This window comes from Schistocerca gregaria, chromosome 7 (genome assembly GCF_023897955.1).
Source record: "Schistocerca gregaria isolate iqSchGreg1 chromosome 7, iqSchGreg1.2, whole genome shotgun sequence".
NCBI lineage: Eukaryota > Metazoa > Arthropoda > Insecta > Orthoptera > Acrididae > Schistocerca > Schistocerca gregaria.
Window position 1 is genome coordinate 319,158,715 of NC_064926.1, and position 23,764 is coordinate 319,182,478.

General features: G+C 45.2%; 1 protein-coding gene across 3 annotated transcripts in view; it reads right to left on the reverse strand.

Annotated features, from left to right (window-relative positions):
• Positions 1–23,764, reverse strand: part of LOC126281849 (sterol regulatory element-binding protein 1) — a 100,380-nt gene that overhangs the window by 35,288 nt on the left and 41,328 nt on the right. For all 3 annotated transcript variants that reach the window (XM_049981104.1, XM_049981106.1, XM_049981105.1), the window contains exons 12-13: positions 21,851–22,182; positions 18,423–18,599 (exon numbers count right to left, since the gene is read on the reverse strand). In XM_049981104.1, the coding sequence (XP_049837061.1) occupies positions 18,423–18,599; positions 21,851–22,182 (509 nt within the window). The remainder of the gene's footprint in view (positions 1–18,422; positions 18,600–21,850; positions 22,183–23,764) is intronic.

Genomic DNA, 23,764 nt, shown 5'->3' on the forward strand with positions numbered 1-23,764 from the left:
TAATAGAGGGAAACATTCCACGTGGGAAAAATATATCTAAAAACGAAGATGATGTGACTTACCAAACGAAAGCGCTGGCAGATTGATAAGACACACAAACAAACACGAACATACACACAAAATTCAAGCTTTTGCAACCAACAGTTGCTTCATCAGGAAAGAGGGAAGGATGAAAGGATGTGGATTTTAAGGGAGAGGGTAAGGAGTCATTCCAATTCCGGGAGTGGAAAGACTTACCTTAGGGGGAAAAAAGGACATGTACACACACACACACACACACACACACACACACACACACACACACACACACGTGTGTGTGTGTGTGTGTGTGTGTGTGTGTGTGTGTGTGCGAGTGTATACCTGTCCTTTTTTCCCCCTAAGGTAAGTCTTTCCCCTCCCGGAATTGGAATGACTCCTTACCATCTCCTTTAAAACCCACATCCTTTCGTCTTTCCCTCTCCTTCCCTCCTTCCTGATGAAGCAACCGTTGGTGGCGAAAGCTCGAATTTTGTGTGTATGTTTGTGTGTCTATCAACCTGGCAGCACTTTCGTTTGGTAAGTCACATCATCTTTGTTTTTAGATACAATTACATTAGAATATGAGCTTTCATACAATTATGTATTAAGCTTTTGGCTGTGAGCCTGCTGTAAACCTGTTCTACTGTTACCTTGACTGTGCTTGGGCCTCTTTATCAATAAGCAAACACAGTTTTTGAAAAGCGCTTCAATGTCCCAGGTAAATCCTTTATGTAGAAGAAGAACGGAAGTGGGCCACTTACCAAACCTTGAGGTAAAACATTTTTAATATTTTCCCAATCTGAACTTATTATTATTCTTTTTATTTCACTTGCTAAGGTGACATTTGAGAAGAAGCTTGGAGAAGGCTGAGTGTGCATAATATTTCCTTCTCATATTACAATATTGGGGTAGTTTTCACCTAATCAGCTACAAGCGGGGAGACTAAAGTGATTAGGATGATATTAGTGGGAGTGAATCATGTCACATTGTTCCAGACATCTTATGCAAAAATTACCTTGAGTAGTATCTTAGTTCTGGTAACCAAGAGGCTAAAACTTTTTGATTCAGTTACCATAGAATAGTAAATCAGTGATCTAAGGCCATTACAGCATTACTGTATAAGGCTGTAAATAGGAATGTAAAGAAAGATATTTCTGCTCAACAAGTATTACAAGAAACAAATTCCAGATAACCTGAGCAGTCAACATGAAACATTCATCTCCAGGGATGAAAATGTTGAACACAAATGTGTATGAAAATTTTGAACACAAATAGACTCAATTCAAGAACAATATGCCTTACACAGGTATATGCTCAGAAAAGACGCAAAGAATAGCAGATATCTAGTGTAGTCTGATAGTTGTGTTAGAAAACTGCTCTGAAGACAGAGTGAACATCACTGCAGATTTAAATGTAGGAAAAGACACAAAGACAAACAAAAAAAGTAAAAATTATTGTAATGTGTGTCACATGTGAGAGACTTTCATTGACTTCAAAAGTAAAATTCTATCTACCAAACTGATAGAAAATTCTAAGAAGTTTTTGGTCTTATGCTGAATCAGTAAATGGACCAGAGGCATACGTTCAGACACACTGACCATACTTACATCAAAACAGAAGCAAGGTGTAATCCTGCATCATCTTACTGACAAACGATACTCGCAACAAAAGTGATTTCTATAGTAACAAAATCACAACATAAAATGTCAAATATAAATATTCAGATATTGCGTGTTGATTTGATTTTAGTTTGCATGTGGAGAGCTGAATTGAGGGATGATGTCTGTCTTTAGCACAGGACAGGACAGCAGTCACAGCGGCTCAGTGAGAGGACATACTTGCTGGGACACAGCAATAAGCATTTCATGGATCATCACTCTGACCTGGAGGTGTACAGACACACCGAAAAATTATATAACAACAATACTGAGAAGTTTTAAAGGAAGTTACAGAAACTTCTGTGATGAAGAATAATCATGAGTGATACTTTATTAGTTTGTCAATGCACACTAAGCGGCACAAAAAACACAACACTTAAGTTTTTTTAATTTTTTTAAAAAATTAATCACTTTTATGACACTAACTTAATACTTAGTGATAAAATATTACATATGGCTTCACCTAGGTATTTAACAATGGATAAAAAAAGAGCTAATAATAGAAGACAATTACAAACAAATTAAGCAAGAGACAGAAAGAACACAAATGGATTCACACTTCAAGCAAATTCTGTGAAACTTCATGAAGGTAATGTATGTCCGTTTTGGTTTTCAACACTTCACTCTTCACTTGACAAACCTCTCTTCATATCTTTAGAAGCGTGTAATACCTCCTCTTGCACTATCAAGGGATTCAACCTATCAGATATGCTCCCGATTAATGCTGCAATGTCCTCTTGAGGGATCATCTCCCATTTTTTTCACGAGAACCTCCCACAGGCCATCTTGGATCTCTGGAAGGAGCTGATAGACCCTTCTCTCCAGTTAGTCCCATAAATGTTGAATAGGATTCAAATTAGGACTTTGAGCATGCCAAGCCATAGCCGAGTCTCCACTTCATCCAGTAACTCTTGCGCAATTCTCAGAACATGTAGGCATGCAGTGTGATGCATTGGTGTAAATCCATCATCAATAAATGAAGCAAAAGGCAAAAAACATGATCCACAATAATTTCCTGCACATATCAGTGCGCTGTACGACTCCTATGACCCACGGAGACCAAATTCGTCCTTGCAGTCAGGATGATTCCTGTCCACATCCAAAAACCACCATGAAAAGGTGTCCTGAATGAGAATATGCATGGGGAATACTTTTCCACAGTTCTCCAGAGCCTCTCTCTACCATTAGGGGATTGCAGTCCAAATCAAGGTTCATCAATGAACAACATATGTTCCCATTTTTGTACTTTCCAGCCACTATATTCCATGGTGAGACACAGATGAGCTGTGTAATGCTCTCTTTCTGGGGCTGTAGCAGGTATTCTTGACTGAAGATTGATAACACTGACCCCTCAAACTTGATGGAGTCAATTTTGTGCTTCAGCAGCTATAGTGCGACAATTGTGAAGACCTGGAATTGATAGAAGTGGTTGTCTCTTGCTGATACTGATCTTATTGAGACTGATCTCAGCTTCCATGTATTGTCGCCAGTTTCCCCTCTACCTTCTCACGATTCTGGAAATCGTGAAAGTTTTCATTCTCACTACTTCGGCAACATAACACATTTTGTGACCATCTCCAGGGCTTAATAGTATGTTTAGTCTTGAAAGCTGATTACGATAATCAGAGAAAGACTCTACAGACACATCTGATGGCCAGGGATCAACACAAGGAAGAGCTAGAAGAGTGGGAAACATTATTTCCTCCATCCGGAGATGTGTTTTTCAGGTTGCACAGCTACACTCTAATTTTTTACATCCAGAGCAATGCCAATACAATGCACTGTCAAAAGTTATCACAGAAACTGCTACACTTTGATTAAACAGATAATTAATCATCATTTATCGTGTAGTACATTTTTTGGTCAGTGTATTTGAAGACATGAAAATATTTGAACTTTTAACTTACAGTGTGACAGTTATTGAACACTATAAAAAAAAAAAAACCTTAAATTTCATACAAAATATGGGCTGCACACACTTTCCTCAACATTTAGATGTCACTACAGATATTTGGATTCAGGTTATGACATGTTCGATATGCGTGCTATCATTGGCGATGATGTGCTGCAGACGAATAGCGAAATTCTGCATGACCTGCTGAGTGTCAGAACATTGATGCTGCCAAAGACCTGTATGGCTGTTTTAAACTCAGTAATGGTTTTAGGGTTATTGCTATACACCGTATCTTTAATATAGCCTCACAGAAAGCAGTTGCACGAGTTCGGATCTGGAGAATATGGCGGCCAGTCGAGGCCCATGCCAGTGGCCTCTGCGTATCCCAGAGCCAGAATGTGATCCCCAAAGTGCTCCTTCAGGACATCAAACACTCTCCTGCTTCAATGGGGTCGAGCTCCATCTTGCATAAACCAAATTTGGTCAAAATCAGGGTCACTTTGGATAATGTCAATGTTATCATCTTCCAAAACCATCACATACTATTTGGTATTCGCTGTGCCAAAACGAGAAATTTCACAATGATTATTCCGTGACTGAACACTGCACACCACAGAGTCACCCACTGAGGGTGAAGAGACTTCTTCATCACGAAATGCGGATTCTCAGTCCTCCAAATGTGCCAATTTTGCTTATTGACAAACCCATCCAAATAAAAATAGCTCACAATAACAACGCGTGTACACATGCACACAGTAATTCCCATCAGGCACCACAGCCAACCATGTAGATTAAACATCCTAATGCAAAGCACTGTCGCCCTGTACAACTGGCATGAGAAGTTTTTCCTGGTAAGTGTTGTTGTTGTTGGGATGTTTAAGGGGGACTAAACAGCTAAAGTCATCAGTCCCCCATTCCAAAAAACCGGCGAAACAAAATTTACGGAACAGGTAAAACCCCAAGGGGGGAGGAGACGCCCCTCCCCCCAGTCACTGAAAGAACACCAATGTGGCAGCGAACACTAGAGACAAGAAGAGTACAGACGAACACTGGACAGAAAGAAACGGAAGAAAATAAGAGGGTCGGAGACTGGTTGACTGACCATGGGAACAAAAATTGGGAAAGAGTCAACCATCCGAATACACACATTAAAATCTGCGACCAATGGCACACTCGAGGACAAGATACACAGAAAGGGAAAGGGACGGGTCCCCCCCTAAATGGAACCATAAAAAGGACTACCACGGATAAAATTTAAAACGTCGTCAGTCATGGAGGCATCGTCGCATAAAACCAAAGGCAACGTGCCCGGGAGATTAAAAGTCTGCCGGAGGGTGCGCAGGCGGGGACACTCCAACAAAATATGGGCGACCGTCAACCGGGACCCACACCTACACAGGGGGGGATCCTCCTGACGCAAAAGATGTCCGTGCGTCAGGTAGGTATGGCCGATGCGGAGCCGACACAGGATGACAGAGTCCCTGCGAGAAGCCCGCAGGGAGGACTGCCACACATCGGTCGTCTCCTTAACAGCCCGCAGTTTATTCGGAGAAGTCAGGCTACGCCACTCGTTACGCCACATCTGAAGCACCTTACGGCGCAACGCCAGCTGCAAATCACGAGCCGGGAGGCCGATCGCCAAAGTGGGGGCGTCGACCGCCCCTTTGGCCAGCCTGTCGACACGTTCATTCCCCGGGATGCCAACGTGACCTGGCGTCCAAACAAAGACCACCGAACGACCAGAGCGGGTAATGGCAAAAACAGACTCCTGAATAAAGGATACCAGAGGAGAAGAGGTATAGCAGCGGTCGATAGCCTGGAGACTGCTCAGGGAGTCACTGCAGATGACGATGGACGTACCTGAGCAGGAACGCATATGCTCAAGAGCGCGCAATATGGCCACCAGCTCTGCAGGAAAAATACTGCAGCCAGCCGGCAAGGAGCGCTGTTCAACATGGGCAGCGTGAGCAAAAGCGTAGGCAGGACGACCATCCACCAGGGAACCATCAGTGTAGGCAGGCTCACAGCCTGAAAATGAGGCGACGAGCGCAAGAAAACGGTGACGGAGGGCCACATGCGGAACCGAGTCCTTGGGTTCCCGTGCCAAGTCCAGACGGACGGACGGACGGGTCATACACCAGGGAGGCGTGGGTGCACAGGCCCGGAAGGGCGGCAGAAGAGGGAACGACCCCAGTTCAGACAGCAGGGACTGGACGCGGACAGCAATGGAAAGCCCAGACCTAGGTCGCCGGTCGGGCAGAGGGAGAACCCTGGCAGGGAAAAGCAGGCGATGATTGGGATGGCCCGGTGAGCAATGCACGTGGACAGCATAGTCGGCGAGCAGTCGGAGGCGGCGAATCCGCAGCGGGGGAACCCCGGCCTCCACCAGCAGACTATCCACGGGGCTCGTACGGAAAGCGCCAGTTGCAAGCCGAACCCCACAGTGGTGTATGGGGTCCAACAACGTCAACACTGAGGGCGATGCAGACCCATAGGCCAGGCTCCCATAATCAAGCCTGGACTGCACAAGGGCTCTGTACAATCGCAACAGCGTGCTGCGATCTGCACCCCAAGACGCATGGCTCAGGCAGCGGAGGGCGTTGAGGTGCTGCCAGCACTTTTGCTTCAGCTGTGTAATATGAGGAACCCATGTGAGCCGGGCATCAAAGACGAGTCCTAAGAAGCGGCTAGTGTCCACCACTTCAAGTAGGTGACCGTCGAGGTAAAGTTCCGGATGAGGGTGGACCGTCCGACGCCTGTAGAAGTGCATAACTCAAGTCTTGGCCGCAGAGAACTGAAATCCATGAGTCAGAGCCCACGATGCCGCCTTGCGAATGGCTGCTTGCAGCCTGCGTTTGGCGACTCCCGTAGTCGTTGAGCTAAATGAGATGCAGAAGTCGTCGGCATACAAAGAAGGAGACACCGACGACCTCACGGCTGCAGCCAGACCATTAATGGCCACTAGAAATAAGGAAACGCTCAACACCGAGCCCTGCGGGACCCCATTTTCCTGTATATAAGATGAACTAGAGGCGGCACCGACTTGCACCCGGAAAGAGCGGCGCAATAAAAAGTTTTGAAGAAAAGCTGGGAGCTGACCACGAAGACCCCACTCGCGCAACGTAGCAAGGATGTGATGCCTCCATGTTGTGTCATATGCCTTCCGCAGATCAAAAAATACAGCAACGAGATGCTGACGGCGGGAAAAGGCCGTACGGATAGCAGATTCCAGCCGCACCAAATTGTACGCAGCAGACCGGCCCTGACGGAAGCCACCCTGGGATGGAGCGAGGAGACCGCGAGACTCAAGGACCCAACACAAACGCCGCCCCACCATACGTTCGAGCAATTTGCACAAAACGTTGGTGAGTGTAATAGGACGATAGCCGTCCACCGCAAGAGGGTCCGCACCGGGCTTCAAGATGGGAACGATAACACCCTCTCGCCATTGCGACGGGAACACGCCCTCGCTCCAAATGCGGTTAAAGATGGTGAGGATGTGTCTCTGGCAGTCCCTGGAGAGATGCTTCAGCATCTGCGCGTGGATGCAGTCCGGTCCTGGTGCTGTATCAGGGCAATTGGCGAGGGCAGCGAGGAATTCCCTCTCGCTGAAAGGAGCATTGTATTTTTCAGAACGACGTGCGTGGAACGATAACGGCGTCCGCTCGGCACGCTCCTTTAGAGAGCGAAAGGCAGGAGGGTAAGTTGCAGTCGCAGAGCTCATAGAAAAGTGCGTGGCAAGGTGGTCAGCAATGGTGGCAGCGTCCGTGCAGACAGCGCCGTCCAGGGAGATTCCAGGGACACCAATAGGGGTCTGGTATCCATAAATCCGCCGGATGCGGGACCACACGAGCGACGGGGAGACACGGGAGCCCAAGGATGAAATGTACCTCTCCCAGCATTCCTGCTTACGACGTGCAATAAGACGACGGGCCAAGGCACGGAGCTTCTTAAAGGCGATGAGGGTCTCCAGAGACGGGTGCCGCTTATGACGCTGGAGAGCCCGCCTACGGTCGCGAATAGCCTCAGCAATCTCCGGCGACCACCAGGGGACAGACTTCCTCCGAGGGAGTCCAGAAGAGCGAGGGATGGCAGTCTCGGCCGCAGAAATAATTGACGAGGTCAAGACACGGACCACCTCGTCAATGTCACCTTGTGGGAGAGAAGCAATGGTGGCAGCGGAAGTAAAAGCCGGCCAGTCAGCCCTGTTGAGAGCCCAGCGGGGCAGGCGCCCAGAAGAATGACACTGGGGCAGTGACAAATAGATGGGAAAATGGTCACTACCACACAGATCAGGATGCACTCTCCAGTGAAGGGATGGGACAAGTCCGGGGCTGCAAAGAGAGAGATCGATGGCCGAGAACGAGCCATGGGCCACACTGAAATGCGTGGGAGCACCGGTGTTCAAGAGGCTAAGGTCGAGCTGAGCCAACACATGCTCCACAGCGCGACCGCGGTCATCGGAGACAGTCCCACCCCATAGAGGGTTGTGGGCATTGAAATCGCCCAGAAGCAGCAATGGCGGCGGGAATTGAGCCAGCAGCGCAGCCAAGACATGTCGGGAGAGTTGCCCATACGGAGGAACGTAAACAGAGCAAACAGTAATAGCCGGCGAGAGCTCAATCCTGACAGCGACTGCCTCTAAAGGCGTCAGAAGGGGTACTGGTGAGCTACAGACAGAGTGGTGAACAAAGAGGCAAACTCCACCTGAAGCTCGTTGACAGTCAGCGCGGTTCTTATAGTATCCCCGATAACCGCGAAGGGCAGGGGTCCGCATTGCTGGAAACCAAGTTTCCTGAAGAGCAGTGCACAGAACAGGGGAAACACTCAGAAGCACCCGGAGCTCAGGCAGGTGGCGGAAATAACCGCCGCAATTCCACTGGAGAATGGAAGCAGGAAGGGACTGGGAGGGCATGAAGGCGACTAAGAGGCAGACGGCACCGCAGAGTCAACGGCCGCCACTGAGCGAGAGTCAGCTGTGTCCATAGGAGAGGTCCCCGAGGGTTCCGTGAGGGCGAGATCCGCGGTAGAGGCGAGGATCTCCACCGCATCCCCAGAGCCAGAGCTAGTGACAGCAGGCGGTACTGAAACTGCCGGAGCGTCCTTCTTCTTGGACACGTTCCGGTCCTTCTTCTCGCGTCTGTCCTTTGGCTTAGAGGGCTGGGAGAGTTTCTCTGAAGGAGCGTCGGATGCTGACGACGACGCAGAAGCCCTACGACCAGCAGGTGGATGAACCTTCAGCCACTGGCTGACATCCGGCGGGGGTAGCAGAAGAAACGGAAGAAGGGAGGGCCCCGAGGGACCCCTTCCGCGGAGACGACGCCGGCAGAGACGACGCCGGCAGAGACGACGCCGGCAGAGACGACGCCGGCAGAGACGACGCCGGCAGAGACGACGCCGGCAGAGACGACGCCGGCAGAGACGACGCCGGCAGAGACGACGCCGGCAGAGACGACGCCGGCAGAGACGACGCCGGCAGAGACGACGCCGGCAGAGACGACGCCGGCAGAGACGACGCCGGCAGAGACGACGCCGGCAGAGACGACGCCGGCAGAGACGACGCCGGCAGAGACGACGCCGGCAGAGACGACGCCGGCAGAGACGACGCCGGCAGAGACGACGCCGGCAGAGACGACGCCGGCAGAGACGACGCCGGCAGAGACGACGCCGGCAGAGACGACGCCGGCAGAGACGACGCCGGCAGAGACGACGCCGGCAGAGACGACGCCGGCAGAGACGACGCCGGCAGAGACGACGCCGGCAGAGGCGACGCCGGCAGAGGCGACGCCGGCAGAGGCGACGCCGGCAGAGGCGACGCCGGCAGAGGCGACGCCGGCAGAGACGACGCCGGCAGAGACGACGCCGGCAGAGACGACGCCGGCAGAGACGACGCCGGCAGAGACGACGCCGGCAGAGACGACGCCGGCAGAGACGACGCCGGCAGAGACGACGCCGGCAGAGACGACGCCGGCAGAGACGACGCCGGCAGAGACGACGCCGGCAGAGACGACGCCGGCAGAGACGACGCCGGCAGAGACGACGCCGGCAGAGACGACGCCGGCAGAGACGACGCCGGCAGAGACGACGCCGGCAGAGACGACGCCGGCAGAGACGACGCCGGCAGAGACGACGCCGGCAGAGACGACGCCGGCAGAGACGACGCCGGCAGAGACGACGCCGGCAGAGACGACGCCGGCAGAGACGACGCCGGCAGAGACGACGCCGGCAGAGACGACGCCGGCAGAGACGACGCCGGCAGAGACGACGCCGGCAGAGACGACGCCGGCAGAGAAGGGGGAGGGGGAGGGATCGAGCCCCCTGGTTTTGGAGCAGATGTCACTCCTGAAGCATGTGCGGGGGCAGTGACAGAAGGGGGTTTGCCCCCAACTGCTAAGGGGGCAACAGAGGAAGGCTTGCCCCCAGACACGAGGGGGGCAGACAGAGATGGACGGCCCCGAGGGCCAACTGAAGGCGGCACAGAGGAGGCGACAACTGCCGCCCGCGAGGGCGACGATAACGTAGCTGCAGCATAAGAAGTTTGAAGAGGGACAGGATGCAACCTTTCAAATTTCAGTTTTGCCTCGCGATAAGTAAGCCGGTCCAGGGTCTTAAATTCCATAATCTTCCGCTCCTTATGAAGAACGGCGCAGTCCGGCGAGCATGGAGAGTGGTGTTCCCCACAATTGACACAGACAGGCGGAGGCGCACATGGAGAATCGGGATGAGAGGGGCGTCCGCAATCTCGACATGTGGCGCTCGATGGGCAACGGGAGGACATATGCCCAAACTTCCAGCACTGGAAGCACCGCATCGGGGGAGGGACGTATGGCTTGACGTCACAACGGTAAACCATTACCTTGACCTTCTCAGGCAATACAGCACCCTCGAAGGCCAAGATAAAGGCACCGGTGGCCACCCTGTTGGTCTTGGGTCCTCTGTGCACACGACGGACAAAATGCACACCACGTCGTTCCCAGTCAGCTCTCAGCTCGTCATCGGACTGTAACAAGAGGTCGCGATGGTAAATAATCCCCTGGACCATATTTAAGCTACTGTGGGGAGTGACGGTAACAGGGACGTCTCCCAGCTTATCACACAAGAGCAAAGCCCGTGACTGGGCTGGGGAGGACGTCTTGAGGAGGATGGACCCATTCCTCATTTTAGACAAACCCGCCACTTCCCCAAACTTATCCTCCAGGTGTTCCACAAAAAACATAGGCTTTGTCGAAAGAAAGGAGTCACCATCAGTCCTGCTGCAGACAAGGTATTGTGGTACATAAGGCTCCTGCTTGGCACTAGATCTGCGTCCCTCCCATGGCGCAGCCAACGAGGGGAACGACTGAGGATCATATTGTGCAGCATCGAATTCAATTTTGCCTCGCTTAGAGACGCTGGTGGCAGTGCGACCACCAGCTTGGTGAGATTTATTGCGCTTCATTGCGCCACATCCGCCCAGATGCCACCTACTCCGAACGAGGGCTCTCCCCAAGGGCGCCACCCAGCCAAAGCAACGGGTACCTGGCCGATATCCCATTGCCCGGAGTCCCCGTGCCCCAGACAAGATGGGCACATACTCCTTGGCATGCATGGGGAGGAAACAGCTCTGGCATCTGTAGTGCGATCCCTGCGTGGTCCGGGGGCTACCACCAAGAGGGTACATGACGACCCCACCACAACGGACTGGCTACCGTGCTGGATTTTAGGTGTTGAAAGGGTCCACAGTTGCCGTGGGCGCTAAGAAGGGGATTGCGCACAAGACGAGGAGGCAACCCAGAAGACATGGGGTGTAAATCCCTCCACACGACAATAGATAGCATGCAAGATGGAGGTGCACGATGGACCAATAGAAAAACACCACGTAAGGCGTCCTTCCCCAAATGGCACGCACTAACAACGGAAATTTTGAAAATGGCAGGTCAAACCCAAGTGGGGACCATCACATAAGGCCGAAACTTTGGAGACTCCTTTTAGTCGCCTCTTACGACAGGCAGGAATACCGCGGGCCTATTCGTACCCCCGAACCCGCAGGGGGACCTGGCAAGTGGTGTAGAAGATTAACATTGTTTGAATTTACTGTAGTGATTACACCAAAGATGTTTGTGTCCAGAAGATAAGTATGGGAAGTACACAGTCAAACTACAGCTATACATATCTAACAGCCACCCATGTTAAAAGCAGACACCCATTTAAAATGTACTGTACAATATTCTTGAACCTTGTCAATTTATGCTCAATACTTCATACTACAGAAATGTAATAATAAAACATGTTCCAAAATTGTATAAAATACAAAAGGAGCAGGCTATTTCTGTTTTCTAGGAGGGTCAAACTTTTTTAAATTGTCATAAAAATGTCCAAATGACAGATACTGAAATAAGTGAACACTTCACAGAGGAAAAACCACTGGATCTGATGGGGCACGCTTGTGATTCTACACAGAGTATGCACAAGAACTTGCTCCTCCTCCACCAGCAGTGTACTGTAGGTTTGCTGCAAGAACAAAGTATTGCTAGTGATTGGACAAATGGGGCAGGTTATTTCAATTTTCAAGAGGGATCATTGGACAGATGCACTAAACTTTAGGCCTGTATCACTGATATCAGTATTTTATACAATTTTTGGAACATGTTTTATTATTACATTTCTGTAGGATCAAAATCTCATGAAAGGAACCAGCACAGATTTAGCAAACAACAGTCATGTGACACCAAATCATCTTGTTTGTGGGCGAGTTGCAGAAGGCAGTAGATACTGGCAGCCAGATTGATACTGTGTTTCTTTACTTCCAAAAGGCTAATGTTAAAGTTCTGCACTGTCACCTACAAGGGCATTGCGTATCGGACCAGTTGTGTGATTCGATTTAAAAGCTCCTAGCTAACAGATCAGAACAAAACAGAGCAGCCACTAGTAGGGACTAGAAAATTTAACATCATTTTTGGCAGAATTCCCATCTATTTTTAGCAAAGTTTACACCCACTTTTTGCAAACTTCATGTCTATTTTTGTTGAAGTTCATGTCCACTCTTTTAATCTTTTTTTCTAAATGTTTAGATACACAAATTTAAAAGGTTGTCACACTATGAGTGAAGAACAACATAAAAAAAAAGAAGGGAAAAAAGGAGGAGGAGGAGGAGGAGGAGGAGGAGGAGGAGGAGACTATTTAAACTTTCAAAAACGGTTGTTCTATTGAAAAGCAGCAACATTTTCTCACTGGTAAACAAAGTGTCTACAATTTAAGGTGTTTATAGACATTATTTGTCTTTTAAAGCCCAATTTGATGATTACAAAATCTGCCACGCTTGACAATATGCCAGATAGAACTAACAAGGTAACTATTGGAGATGTAGAACCGAACATTCAGTAACTCTTTTTTAATGTTAGGAGCAGAATTTCGACACAGTCAAAAAACATTACAGATTTTGTTTTCCAGTCACTGTAGCACAGGGTGTGGGCACTATAGGCTATATTGGCAGATGGCTACATGTGTAAGCAATTTAGAAGTTTGACTTCCAGAGGGATGAGGAGCAGTATGGGGAAACAACCCTACCCTTCTTTCATAGGACAGTAGCCTACAGCAGAACTGACACACTGTCATACGTATTGCCAATCTCTTCTGGTGTTGTAAGGGTCGTAATCAAAATCCTTGATGGACCAAGATTAGTTGCTTCAATTATTTCAAAATAAGAAATTAAAATGATGAGAAACACACAACACAAAGAATGTGGGGATGGCTACCATGCAGCTACTTGTTGAGGTTAGAAGAATGTTCAATACGCTTGTTTGCCCACTGCTTGAATACTGCTCAGCAGTGTGGGATCCGTACCAGATAGGGTTGATAGAAGAGATAGAGAAGATCCAACGGAGAGCAGTGCACTTCGTTACAGGATCATTTAGTAATCGCGAAAGCATTACGGAGATGATAGATAAACTCCAGTGGAAGACTCTGCAGGAGAGACGCTCAGTAGCTCGGTACGGGCTTTTGTTGAAGTTTCGAGAACATACCTTCACCGAAGAGTCAAGCAGTATATTGCTCCCTCCTACGTATATATTGCGAAGAGACCATGAGGATAAAATCAGAGGAATTAGAGCCCACACAGAATCAAAGCAACAATCCTCCTTTCCACAAACAATACGAGACTGGAATAGGAGGGAGAACCGATAGAGGTACTCAGGGTACCCTCCGCCACACACCGTCAGGTGGCTTGCGGAGTATGGATGTGGATGTAGATGTAGATGAATGTTGTTAACATAGTTCAGGCCCAACCTCTAGCGGTATTTGATGCAACCACAGTTCAAAACATCTGCCACCTAATTAGCCACGTTAAAAGTGTTTGCATCATACCATCTTCTGAGCTTTAGTTAACAAACATACACATTTCTCTGTTAGAAAATGCTGGGTCCCACAGCTGAACACTACATTGCATTATGCAGAATGCATCTTTAAACAGACCATTCAACCAGCTGCAATTGGCATGGCAACACAGAATGCACTGATATGTCATTGCGTTTGTACACTTTTTATTTTGTGAACAGTTTCATACACACATTATCTTTCCAGATTTGGCTTTGCTAGAGGATGTACCAATAACAGTAACTCAAAAGAGTTACATTTTCGATATTTATGAGCAGAAAATAACAGTTATTTCAAACTATCTCTGATAAAATAGTTCATCTGGATACAATTCGCTAAAAAATAGCGTCTTTTAAGTAATTTCGCGTTTTGCATTTTGAGACAGATTTAGCAACTATTTTGCATTTATCGTAAAATGCAAATTTTTCCAGTCACCAACCGTCAAGAACACTTTCTTAATAGGAAGAAGTCTTCAGACATAAAAGTATCTTCCGGGAAACTGCCAAGGGACCATCACCATTCACAATACACACTGAGGTGACAAACGTCTGGGGATAGTGATATGCATATATACAGATTGCAGTAGTATCACAAATACAAGGTATAAAATGGTAGTGCATTGGCTAAGCTGTCATTTGTACTCATGTGATCCAAGTAAAAAGGTTTCTGATGTTTGAACACGGAATAGTAATTGGAGCTAGACACATGGGACATTCCATTTTGGAAATGGTTACAGAATTCAATATTCAAAGATCCAAAGTGTCAATAATGTGTCGAGAATACCAAATTTCACGCAATACCTCTTACCACAGACAACGCAGTGGCCAACAACCTTCACTTAACGACACAGTATTAGTGCCTGCATAGAGCTGTCAGTGCTAACAGACAAGCACACTGTGTGAAAGAACAACAGAAATCAATGTGGAACATACAACGAACTTATAGATTAGGACAGTGTGGAAAAATATGGCATAAATGGGCTATGGCAGTTGAGAACTAATGCGAGTGCCTTTGCTAACAACTTGATATTGTCTGAAGCGTCTCTCTTGGGCTTCTGATCATATCAGTTGGATTCTAATAAACGACTGGAAAACTGTTCTGGTCAGATGAGTTCCAATTTCAATTGGTGAGAGCTGATGATAGGGTTCGAGCAAGGCACAGACCCCATGAAGTCATGGACCCAGGTTGTCAACATGGCACTGTGCAAGCTAGTGATGGCTCTGTAATGGTGTGGGCTGTGTTTATACGGAATACACTGGGTCCTCTAGTCCGGCTGAACTGATCATTGACTGAAAATGGTTATGTTCAGATACCTAGAGACAATTTGCAGCTATTCAACAATGGAATTTTTATGGACAAGAATGTGCCATGTCACTGGGTTACAACTGTTCATGATTAGTTTGAAGAAAATTCTGGACAATTCAAGCGAATGGATACCCAAATCGCCTAACATGAATCCCTTCAAACAATTATTGGACATAAATAAGGGGTCAGTTTCTGCACAAAATACTGAATTGTCAACATTTTTGAAATTATGGATGATTATAGAGGCAAAGGATGACTCAACATTTCTGCAAGGGACTTCCAACGATCTGTTGAGTCTATGCCACATCAAGCTGCAGCATTATGCTGGCAAAAGGGGGTCTGTCACGATATTAGGATATACCCCATCACTTTTGTCACCTCAGTGAATATAAATGACCTCATGGATAAGGCTGGAAGTTCGCAAGCCTTTCTGAAAATGCTACAAAACTGTATTAAAATGTAATAAGTCCTGCCGAAACATTGCTTGGTGCAGGGATAGACCCTCAAAATACACACTGAAGCACCAAATAAACTGGTATAGGCATGCGTATCCAAATACAGAGACATGTAAATAGGAAGAATACAGCGCTGCAATTGGCAATGCCTATAGAAGACAAGTATCTGACACAGTTGTTAGATCAGTTACTGCTGTTACAGTGGCAGGTTATCAAGATTTAAGAGAGTTTGAATGTGGCATTATAGTTGGCGCAACAGCCATGGGACACAGCATCTCTGAGGTAGTGATGCAGTGGGGATTTTCCCAAACAACCATTTCATGAGTGTACTGTGAATATCAGGAATCCGGTAAAACATCAAATCTACTATGTTGCTGCAGCTGGAAAAAGATACAGCAAAAACGGGGCCTACGACGACTGAAGAGAATCATTCAACGAGACAGAACTGCAACCCTTTTGCATATTGCTGCTGATTTCAAAGCTGGTCCATCAATAAGTGTCAGCATGAAAACCATTCAATGAAACATCATCGATACGGGCTTTCAGAGCCGACAACCCACTTGGGTACCCTTGATGACTGCATGACACAAAGCTTTACGCTTCGCCTGGGCCTGCCAACACTGACATTGGACTGTTGATGACTGGAAACATGTTGCATGGTCGGACGAGTCTCATTTCAAATAGGATCGAGTGGATGGACATGTACGGGTATAGAGACAACCTCATGAATCCATGGATCCTGCATGTCAGCAGAGGACGGATCAAGCTGGTGGAGGCTGTGTAATGGTGTGAGGCGAGTACAGTTGGGAGTGATATGGGACCCCTAATATAGCTAGATACAACTTTGACAGGTGACACGTCCGTAAGCATCCTGTCTGATCACCTGCATCCATTCATGTCCAATGCACATTCTGTCGACTTGACAATTTCAGCAGAACAATGCAATATGCTACACGTCCAGAACTGTAACACAGTGGCTTCAGGATTAATCTTCTGGGTTTAAACACTTTCGCTGGCAACCAAACTCCCCAGACATAAACATTATTGAGCATACCTGGGATGTCTTGCAACATGCTGTTCAGAAGAGATCTCTACCCCCTCATACTCTTACAGATTTATGGACAGTCCTGCAGGCTTCATGGCATCAATTTCCTCTAGTACTACTTCAAACATTAATTGTGTCCATGCCATGTCATGTTGTGGCACTTCTGAGTGCTCGTGGGGGCCCTACACGATATTAGGCAGTTGTACCAGTTTCTTTGGCTCTTCAGTGCGCAAATGTAATGTATTGTATATAAATAGGCAGAAAGATGCATTATTGTGTAACTATACGATTGCAGAACAAACAATGGGAGCAGTCAGCCATTAAATACCTGGGTGTGTGTATGATGCGATTTGAGGTGTACGACTACATAAAAGTAGTCAAAGGTATGGTAGATGTCCCACACACTGGAAGAGTTCTCAGAAAGTGTATATTGCTCATTAGTCTGGGATCCACACCAGATAGGATTGATAAAGCTTAGTAACAAACTCAAGTAGCAGATGCTACATGACCAGCATTGCGATTGATCAAGATGTTTACTGTTAAAATTCAAGGAGCAGATGAGTCAGCCAATATATTGCTTTCTCCTAAGTATTTCTTGAATATAAAATCAGAGATTCAAGCTCACACACTGGATTACCAACAATCATTCTTCCCGAACACCATTCATGCCTGGAACAAGAAAGGAGGGCAGTGACAGTGGTGCACAAAATACCCTCCTCCACACACCATCAAGTGGCTTGCAAAATACAGATGTAGATGTGATATTCTGTTGTAAGTTATCTTCTTAATTATGTCTGAGGAAACATGAAAGATGGAGAAGGGTACATAATTACGATGGATTTTTTTTCATAACAGATGCTCTTGACACCGTGACGTCTTCTGACTTCAAATCAGTTGCTTATTCTATTTCATAAACTGGTGGTACAAATGAATACTTCAGTACTGTCCATTATAGTTATGATTTATGTACTATTAGGAAGATACATAGTCATTAATTAAAAAGGATAAAGTTTCAAATCTGCTTTCATGTATCTACCTTAGAAGGTATTCCTTCAGTTTCTAAAAATTGGAACTCTTAAAATATTTAGCTGTTTAAATCAAATGATGGAAGCTCCAGGTAGGAATATCATCTGTAGGAATATCAACTATAGGAAAAGTGAATGTTACTTACCAAAAGAAGACACATTAAGTTGTAGACAGGCATAGAGCTTTTGGCTGCAACCCTCATCAGCAAGAGAGAAACCCGCATCATTCATACACACAAGCAAGCACACCTCATGCACACATGACTGCCAACTTCAGCATTCTGCCCCGAGATGCTGGAGTTGGCAGTCACATGCGCATGAGGTGCACGTGCTTGTGTGTACGAATAGTGTGTGTTTCTCTCTTGTTGATGAAGGCTGTGACCAAAAGCCTGATGTAAGTGTCTCTTAACTGTGCATGACTGCAACTTAAGGTGTATTCCTTACAATAAGTAGCAATCTGTCTTTTACTACATTATTTAGCTGTTTAGATTTTTTCTTTAGTTCATTTGTTCATATACTGTATTTCCAGAAACTACAAAATTGAATTTAGATACGCTGACTGAAAGGTAAAAGGAAAATAAGACACAGAGAATGATAAGACCAATCACTGGAAAATAACAACTCATAAAACGTAAACATTAAATAACAGCAGTAAAGAAGTTACTTTCTTACAGGTACAAGTTGTGCAAGACGTCTCAAAGATGACAGATCCCTCTGAAATCCTGTAAGAACTGCATTGGAGACTGGAACTGTGATGTTTGTTGAGTTCACATCCACATCGCCCATTTCATCTTCCCACAAAGATGTTCTTGTCTCAAGAAGACAGTCACATATGAGTAACTGAGCAAGCTGGAGAAGGAAGTAAGATTAAGGTTTAATATACAAGCTGATGAGTACACACAGATATTTACATGCAATAACAGCAAATATTTTAACATTTCCCAAGCACAAAAATCATTTGACAAGGATACCATACCTACTTATCACTAATTCCATCCAAATTTATGGTACATACAGGGCTTGACAAGTGGGAGCTGCAGATGGCATGGCATCTAGAAAAAATAGCACTTTTAGTGCCAGCCGGACAGGTATGTGCCGTTTATGTTAGTGCTAGTTCCAAGCAGCAGTTGGCACAGCGGAAAGAGCACTAAATGGTAATCTGAGGGTTGTGGGATCAGTTCTCTACTTTGAAACTTTTTTTATTCTCAATTTTTACATTACTTACACTGAAAATAAACCAAAATAATGCTTAATATATTGTATTTATTACTATTTTCAAAAAAGGCATAAAAAGGAAAATTTGAGATTTGAAATAAATTTCAAGGAACTACTGTACTTACAGCTTCCATGAGGACTCTGCAAACAACTTCCCAAGAAGGGATTGTAATTGATGCACATTGTATTTCATTAATTTCAGTTTGACCTTCAAGCAGCCTCAGGAGCTGCACCGAATAATTTGTTGCCACAATGGATGAAATTGGCCCACTGGCCACTGGGCAAACCACTAGCTATGGCTACGGAGCTCATTCAGTTGCTAGCTCTTGACTGAGCAACATGGATTTTTTTTTAGAATATTATCAGAACACAGCGAGAATATTGTTTTCTATACAAACTCTAAAACAACCATGCCACTGTAAAAAATGTGATGTTTATAAATGTGTTCAAGAAGCTGAGAAAATTACTACTTCCCATTCTTTCGATGAAAATACCCCAGCACATGTAAATCACAACCTGTAACATAATAAAAGTATCTAATTTTATGTATGAAGTTGTCCTGTACGCATTACAGTCCCTCCCTGGAAGTTTCTTGCAATCCCAAATTTTCCTTTGTCTCTCCTTTTCATGGCTTTTACGAAAATATTAATAATTACAATATACTGGATGTTATTTCTATTTATTAGCAGTGTAAATAACAGCAACAACAAAAATTCCATTAGGGACTCGGCCCCCATGACTGCTGGATTGCCGGTCTGTGCTTCTTCCATTGCGCCCCGCCCACTGGTGCCTGAAAATTATGCTGACATAAATGGCTTGTGCCTCAACTGACCCAAGCCTAAAATGCTATTTTTTCTAACCAATTGGCCATCTGGAGCTCCTGTTTCTCTTACTTCCATTTTTGGCCAAGCCTTGCATACACCATAAATGGGAACGAAATTGGTGAAGATGAGCAGCTGCGGTCTCCCCTTTTGGGATTAATAAATACTCTTTTTTCTTTTCTCAACTACTAATGTATGGCATGTGGTGTTGAATTTGTTATCGGAAAATATAATTTAAATGCAATGAAACAGAGATAAAAACAGTTTTGTTGGCAGAGCTAACATGATAAAATTACACAGTATAATCCTATTCCTGTACTTTGCTGATGCTTCTGAACACTGGGGTTGCATTGTAGAAGTACTGCATCTTTTATATGTCACATGCAATGCAACTACAATGCACACCAGGGATCATGAATCAAACGAAACAACCTGCTGACAACAAAATTCATAACACATCATAAAAACACACACAAATAAAGTAAGTATCAATTGCATACACAGCTTCAATTTTGAGATTTATTTTTTTGTTCCATCAAGTAACTGAAAATCAACATTAAAATTTTTGACTGCCACGAGAGAAGTCAAAATGATCATAATATAGCAAAGACAGCACAACAAAGCTTAAAACCACCCAATTTCTTCAAAGTCAGTTCTCTTAGACAGCCTGCCAAACTGAAACAAAATGTTAAGGCAATGGAAATTCTAGCGCAGAAGTAACAAACAAGAAATGAGAAAAGTCAACCACTCACCGGAAAATGAGTTATGTCTGGCGCATTCATGTGAACCCCCCTCCCTGTGTGTGTGTGTGTGTGTGTGTGTGTGTGTGTGTGTGTGTGTGTAGAATCTGATACATAAACTCAAACTATACAAAATGATTGCACAAATCTATAGCACCTAGTGAGTGGACTAACAAGACAGTAAGTAGTGAGCATTTAATGGAATCAGAAACACAATCATTTCACTCACATTTTAATCCATGTGATCTTGTAGTGTGCAGCAATTGATCAAAAAAGTTTTATTAATGCAGATCTAGATTTCAACTATTACACAGACATCTTCAGTGCATATAACAACAGGTAACATTAGCCCTGAGTGTCGCTCAGTAAACACGAATAGTGGTGTAGAGTTTACCAGAGTCTAAGATCAACTCCCATAAGAGCTACACCACCAATATCGTTTATGACGTGACACTCTGGGACTAATGTCACATGTTGTTATATGCAATGAAGATGACTATGTAATAATTGAAATCTAGATCTGCTGTTATTAAATAACAGATTTCACATTCAGTTGCTGTTCTTTTCTCCACTGACAAAATTTTTTGTCAATGTTTGATAATGGACATATGTACAGGACGTAGAGGTTGATTGGAATATAAGTGTTGATGTGAAGCTTTGCAAAGGCAATGGCATATTTGATAATAGGCATACATGCGGGATCTAGACATTCTTTGGAATATAAGTGTTGATGGTAAGCTTGCAAAGGCAGTGGCACTTTTGCATTAAATACTGGAAACCAATCATTAATGTGGTAGGTTTGAGGCTCTGATGTAGCCTTAGCAGTAGCTGTTAGTTTCATTTTCCTGTAGGACACGATAAAAAGGGAGGTTGAAGCATAGTGTCTTTCCAACATCAGCAAAGTGTCTTTCCAATATTAATATCTTTCGAGATACTTTTATCTCAGAGAAGGGTGGAGGAAGGAAACAGTTGCCTCGGGTATTTTAGGAAACATTGGAAAGCCTTAAATCTGGATGAGTATCATATCCACTACACTACCTTGCTTGACTTTGTGTTGATTTTTGCTTGCATCGTAATGATGTTGGAGAAACCATGGCATCAGAATGCATGTAAATCAATAAATAAACAGAGACATTTTGTTGAGCAATGTTATTACTGAAATACTAGAAGCATTTCGAAAAGAGTTTCAGTTTTCTGAAGATGAGCTTTGAAATACAAATCGCTATCTTTAACAACTGCTTCTATATAACACTAACCACAATAATTCAGCATGATATTGTACAAGATAAAAGATCATAGTTTTACTACCATTACAACTACACACCAGAACTGTGTTGTCAGATGGTCTGCAGCTTGCATAAGTCAAACTCTCATCAAGAAGACTGCCTGCAGTGTTGCACAGGGCCAATGCATGTTGGGCTGAAGAGCGTGCCCGTCTTCCCGGACTCCTGCTACTGCAGTGTACTAATGCAGCACGTCGAGCACGGAAAGCGGCTAACATAGCTCGTGGCAAAGGGTCAGCTAGGCTTTCCAGAATCTCGGGCATTGCCTCAACGCGGGCGTAGAGCCTTTCTGCCTGAGTTTCCTCACCCAACATCCAATAAGCAACTACACCAATAACACCTGACCACCAGTGAGCAACTTCATCTTCCCTACCTGCAAACAAAAACAAAAAACAAAAAAAACTGCTACATTTATCATACACAATATAGAACAAATAACCTGAACTCAGCTGTAAGAGAACCAGAGACATTTAATCCTATGCTAGTATCATACAGCTACTGTGGGACATGTACTCCATGTGTACCAGAGCACACAGAGAGCTTACAAAGCAGGTATCTCTGGAGCTGGCCCTAGCTTGGAACTCCCAAATTAAATAAATTCATATCCAAATAGGCATAGCTTAACTTCTTGAAGTGGTCTTAATTTAACATTTCATAGGGAGCATATGTAACTTATGGAATGTCCTAGATGTCACGAACCAGGGACAGAGGTTGTGTGTGTGTGTGTGTGTGTGTGTGTGTGTGTGTGTGTGTGTGTGTGTGTGTGTGTGTGTCTAAACAAATCAGGTAAGACAAGCCATAGGTGCAAACATATTACAGATGTGTCTATGAGAAGGTCAGACTAACATATGGCTTCTTAAAAGGGTCAGCAACACTTTCAGTTGTTACAAAGGTGGAAGTTTTTATGACCGACTGGTATGGCCTTGTAGCAGTAGAGCACTGGTAAAGATTATTGAAAAGGCTACAACCAAGCATAACACACGTCAGGTGAAATACGAGGAAGATTGGTAGGATAATGAATGTCCAGCAGCAATTTCAGAAAGCAGAAAAGTACTAAGAGCATATAAAAATGCAGCATGAAGCAAAATTTCGTTCAGCTTAAGGATGCCCAGCACAACAGAAAATAAACCTTAAATAAAAGAGGCAAGGGGCTGGATAGCATAACAACTTAAATTAGCACACCCCAGTTGTGAAATTATGGCAACAAATTTGAAGATATTGCAGTCCTCAACACTGCCAAACCATCTAGTTATGAAGTATACCATCTAGGTTAACCTCGCAAACAGCAGAGAAGGTGACTGAAACCAACTGAGTCAAAGATTATCTTCACATAACTGCGCAATTTTTTACAGTAACTCAAGATACATCTACTACCAACAATTAATTTCTAGTCCTCAAGACGCAAACACAGGCTGTTAAAAATCTTAAACAACATGTGGAAGGACAAAATTAAGAATCTGGAACTGAAACCAAAACCCATATCCCAATTTTAAAGAAAAAAGAAAGAAGCAACATAGAAATATTCCTACAGACAAATATCACTGTCATATTGTGCGCATAAAATTCTGGAATGCGTGGTTAAAAGGTATCTTGAGCAGCACGTCGCAGATTTAAAAAGAAATTTTTGGAGAAAAGTGACCATGCTGGATGAATTTCATCATGAGCTCTGAGGGTAGGCAAGTATTAAGTGAAGAAGAGAAGACTGGAATGTAGAAGGAACACAGAGAAGGGCTATGCGAGGGAAAGAAACTAGATGACAATACAAGGGAAATACAAGTGGATGAATGTGAGATGGTGGATGCGATACAGCAAAAAGAATTTGCCAAAGCACTAAAAGATCTAGGGCATAACAAGGCACCTAGGGTAAATGACATTTCTTCCTAATTATGAACACACTTCAGAGAACAATCCACATGTTAAAAATGTTCCACTTTATTTGCAAGCTATAAATGGGT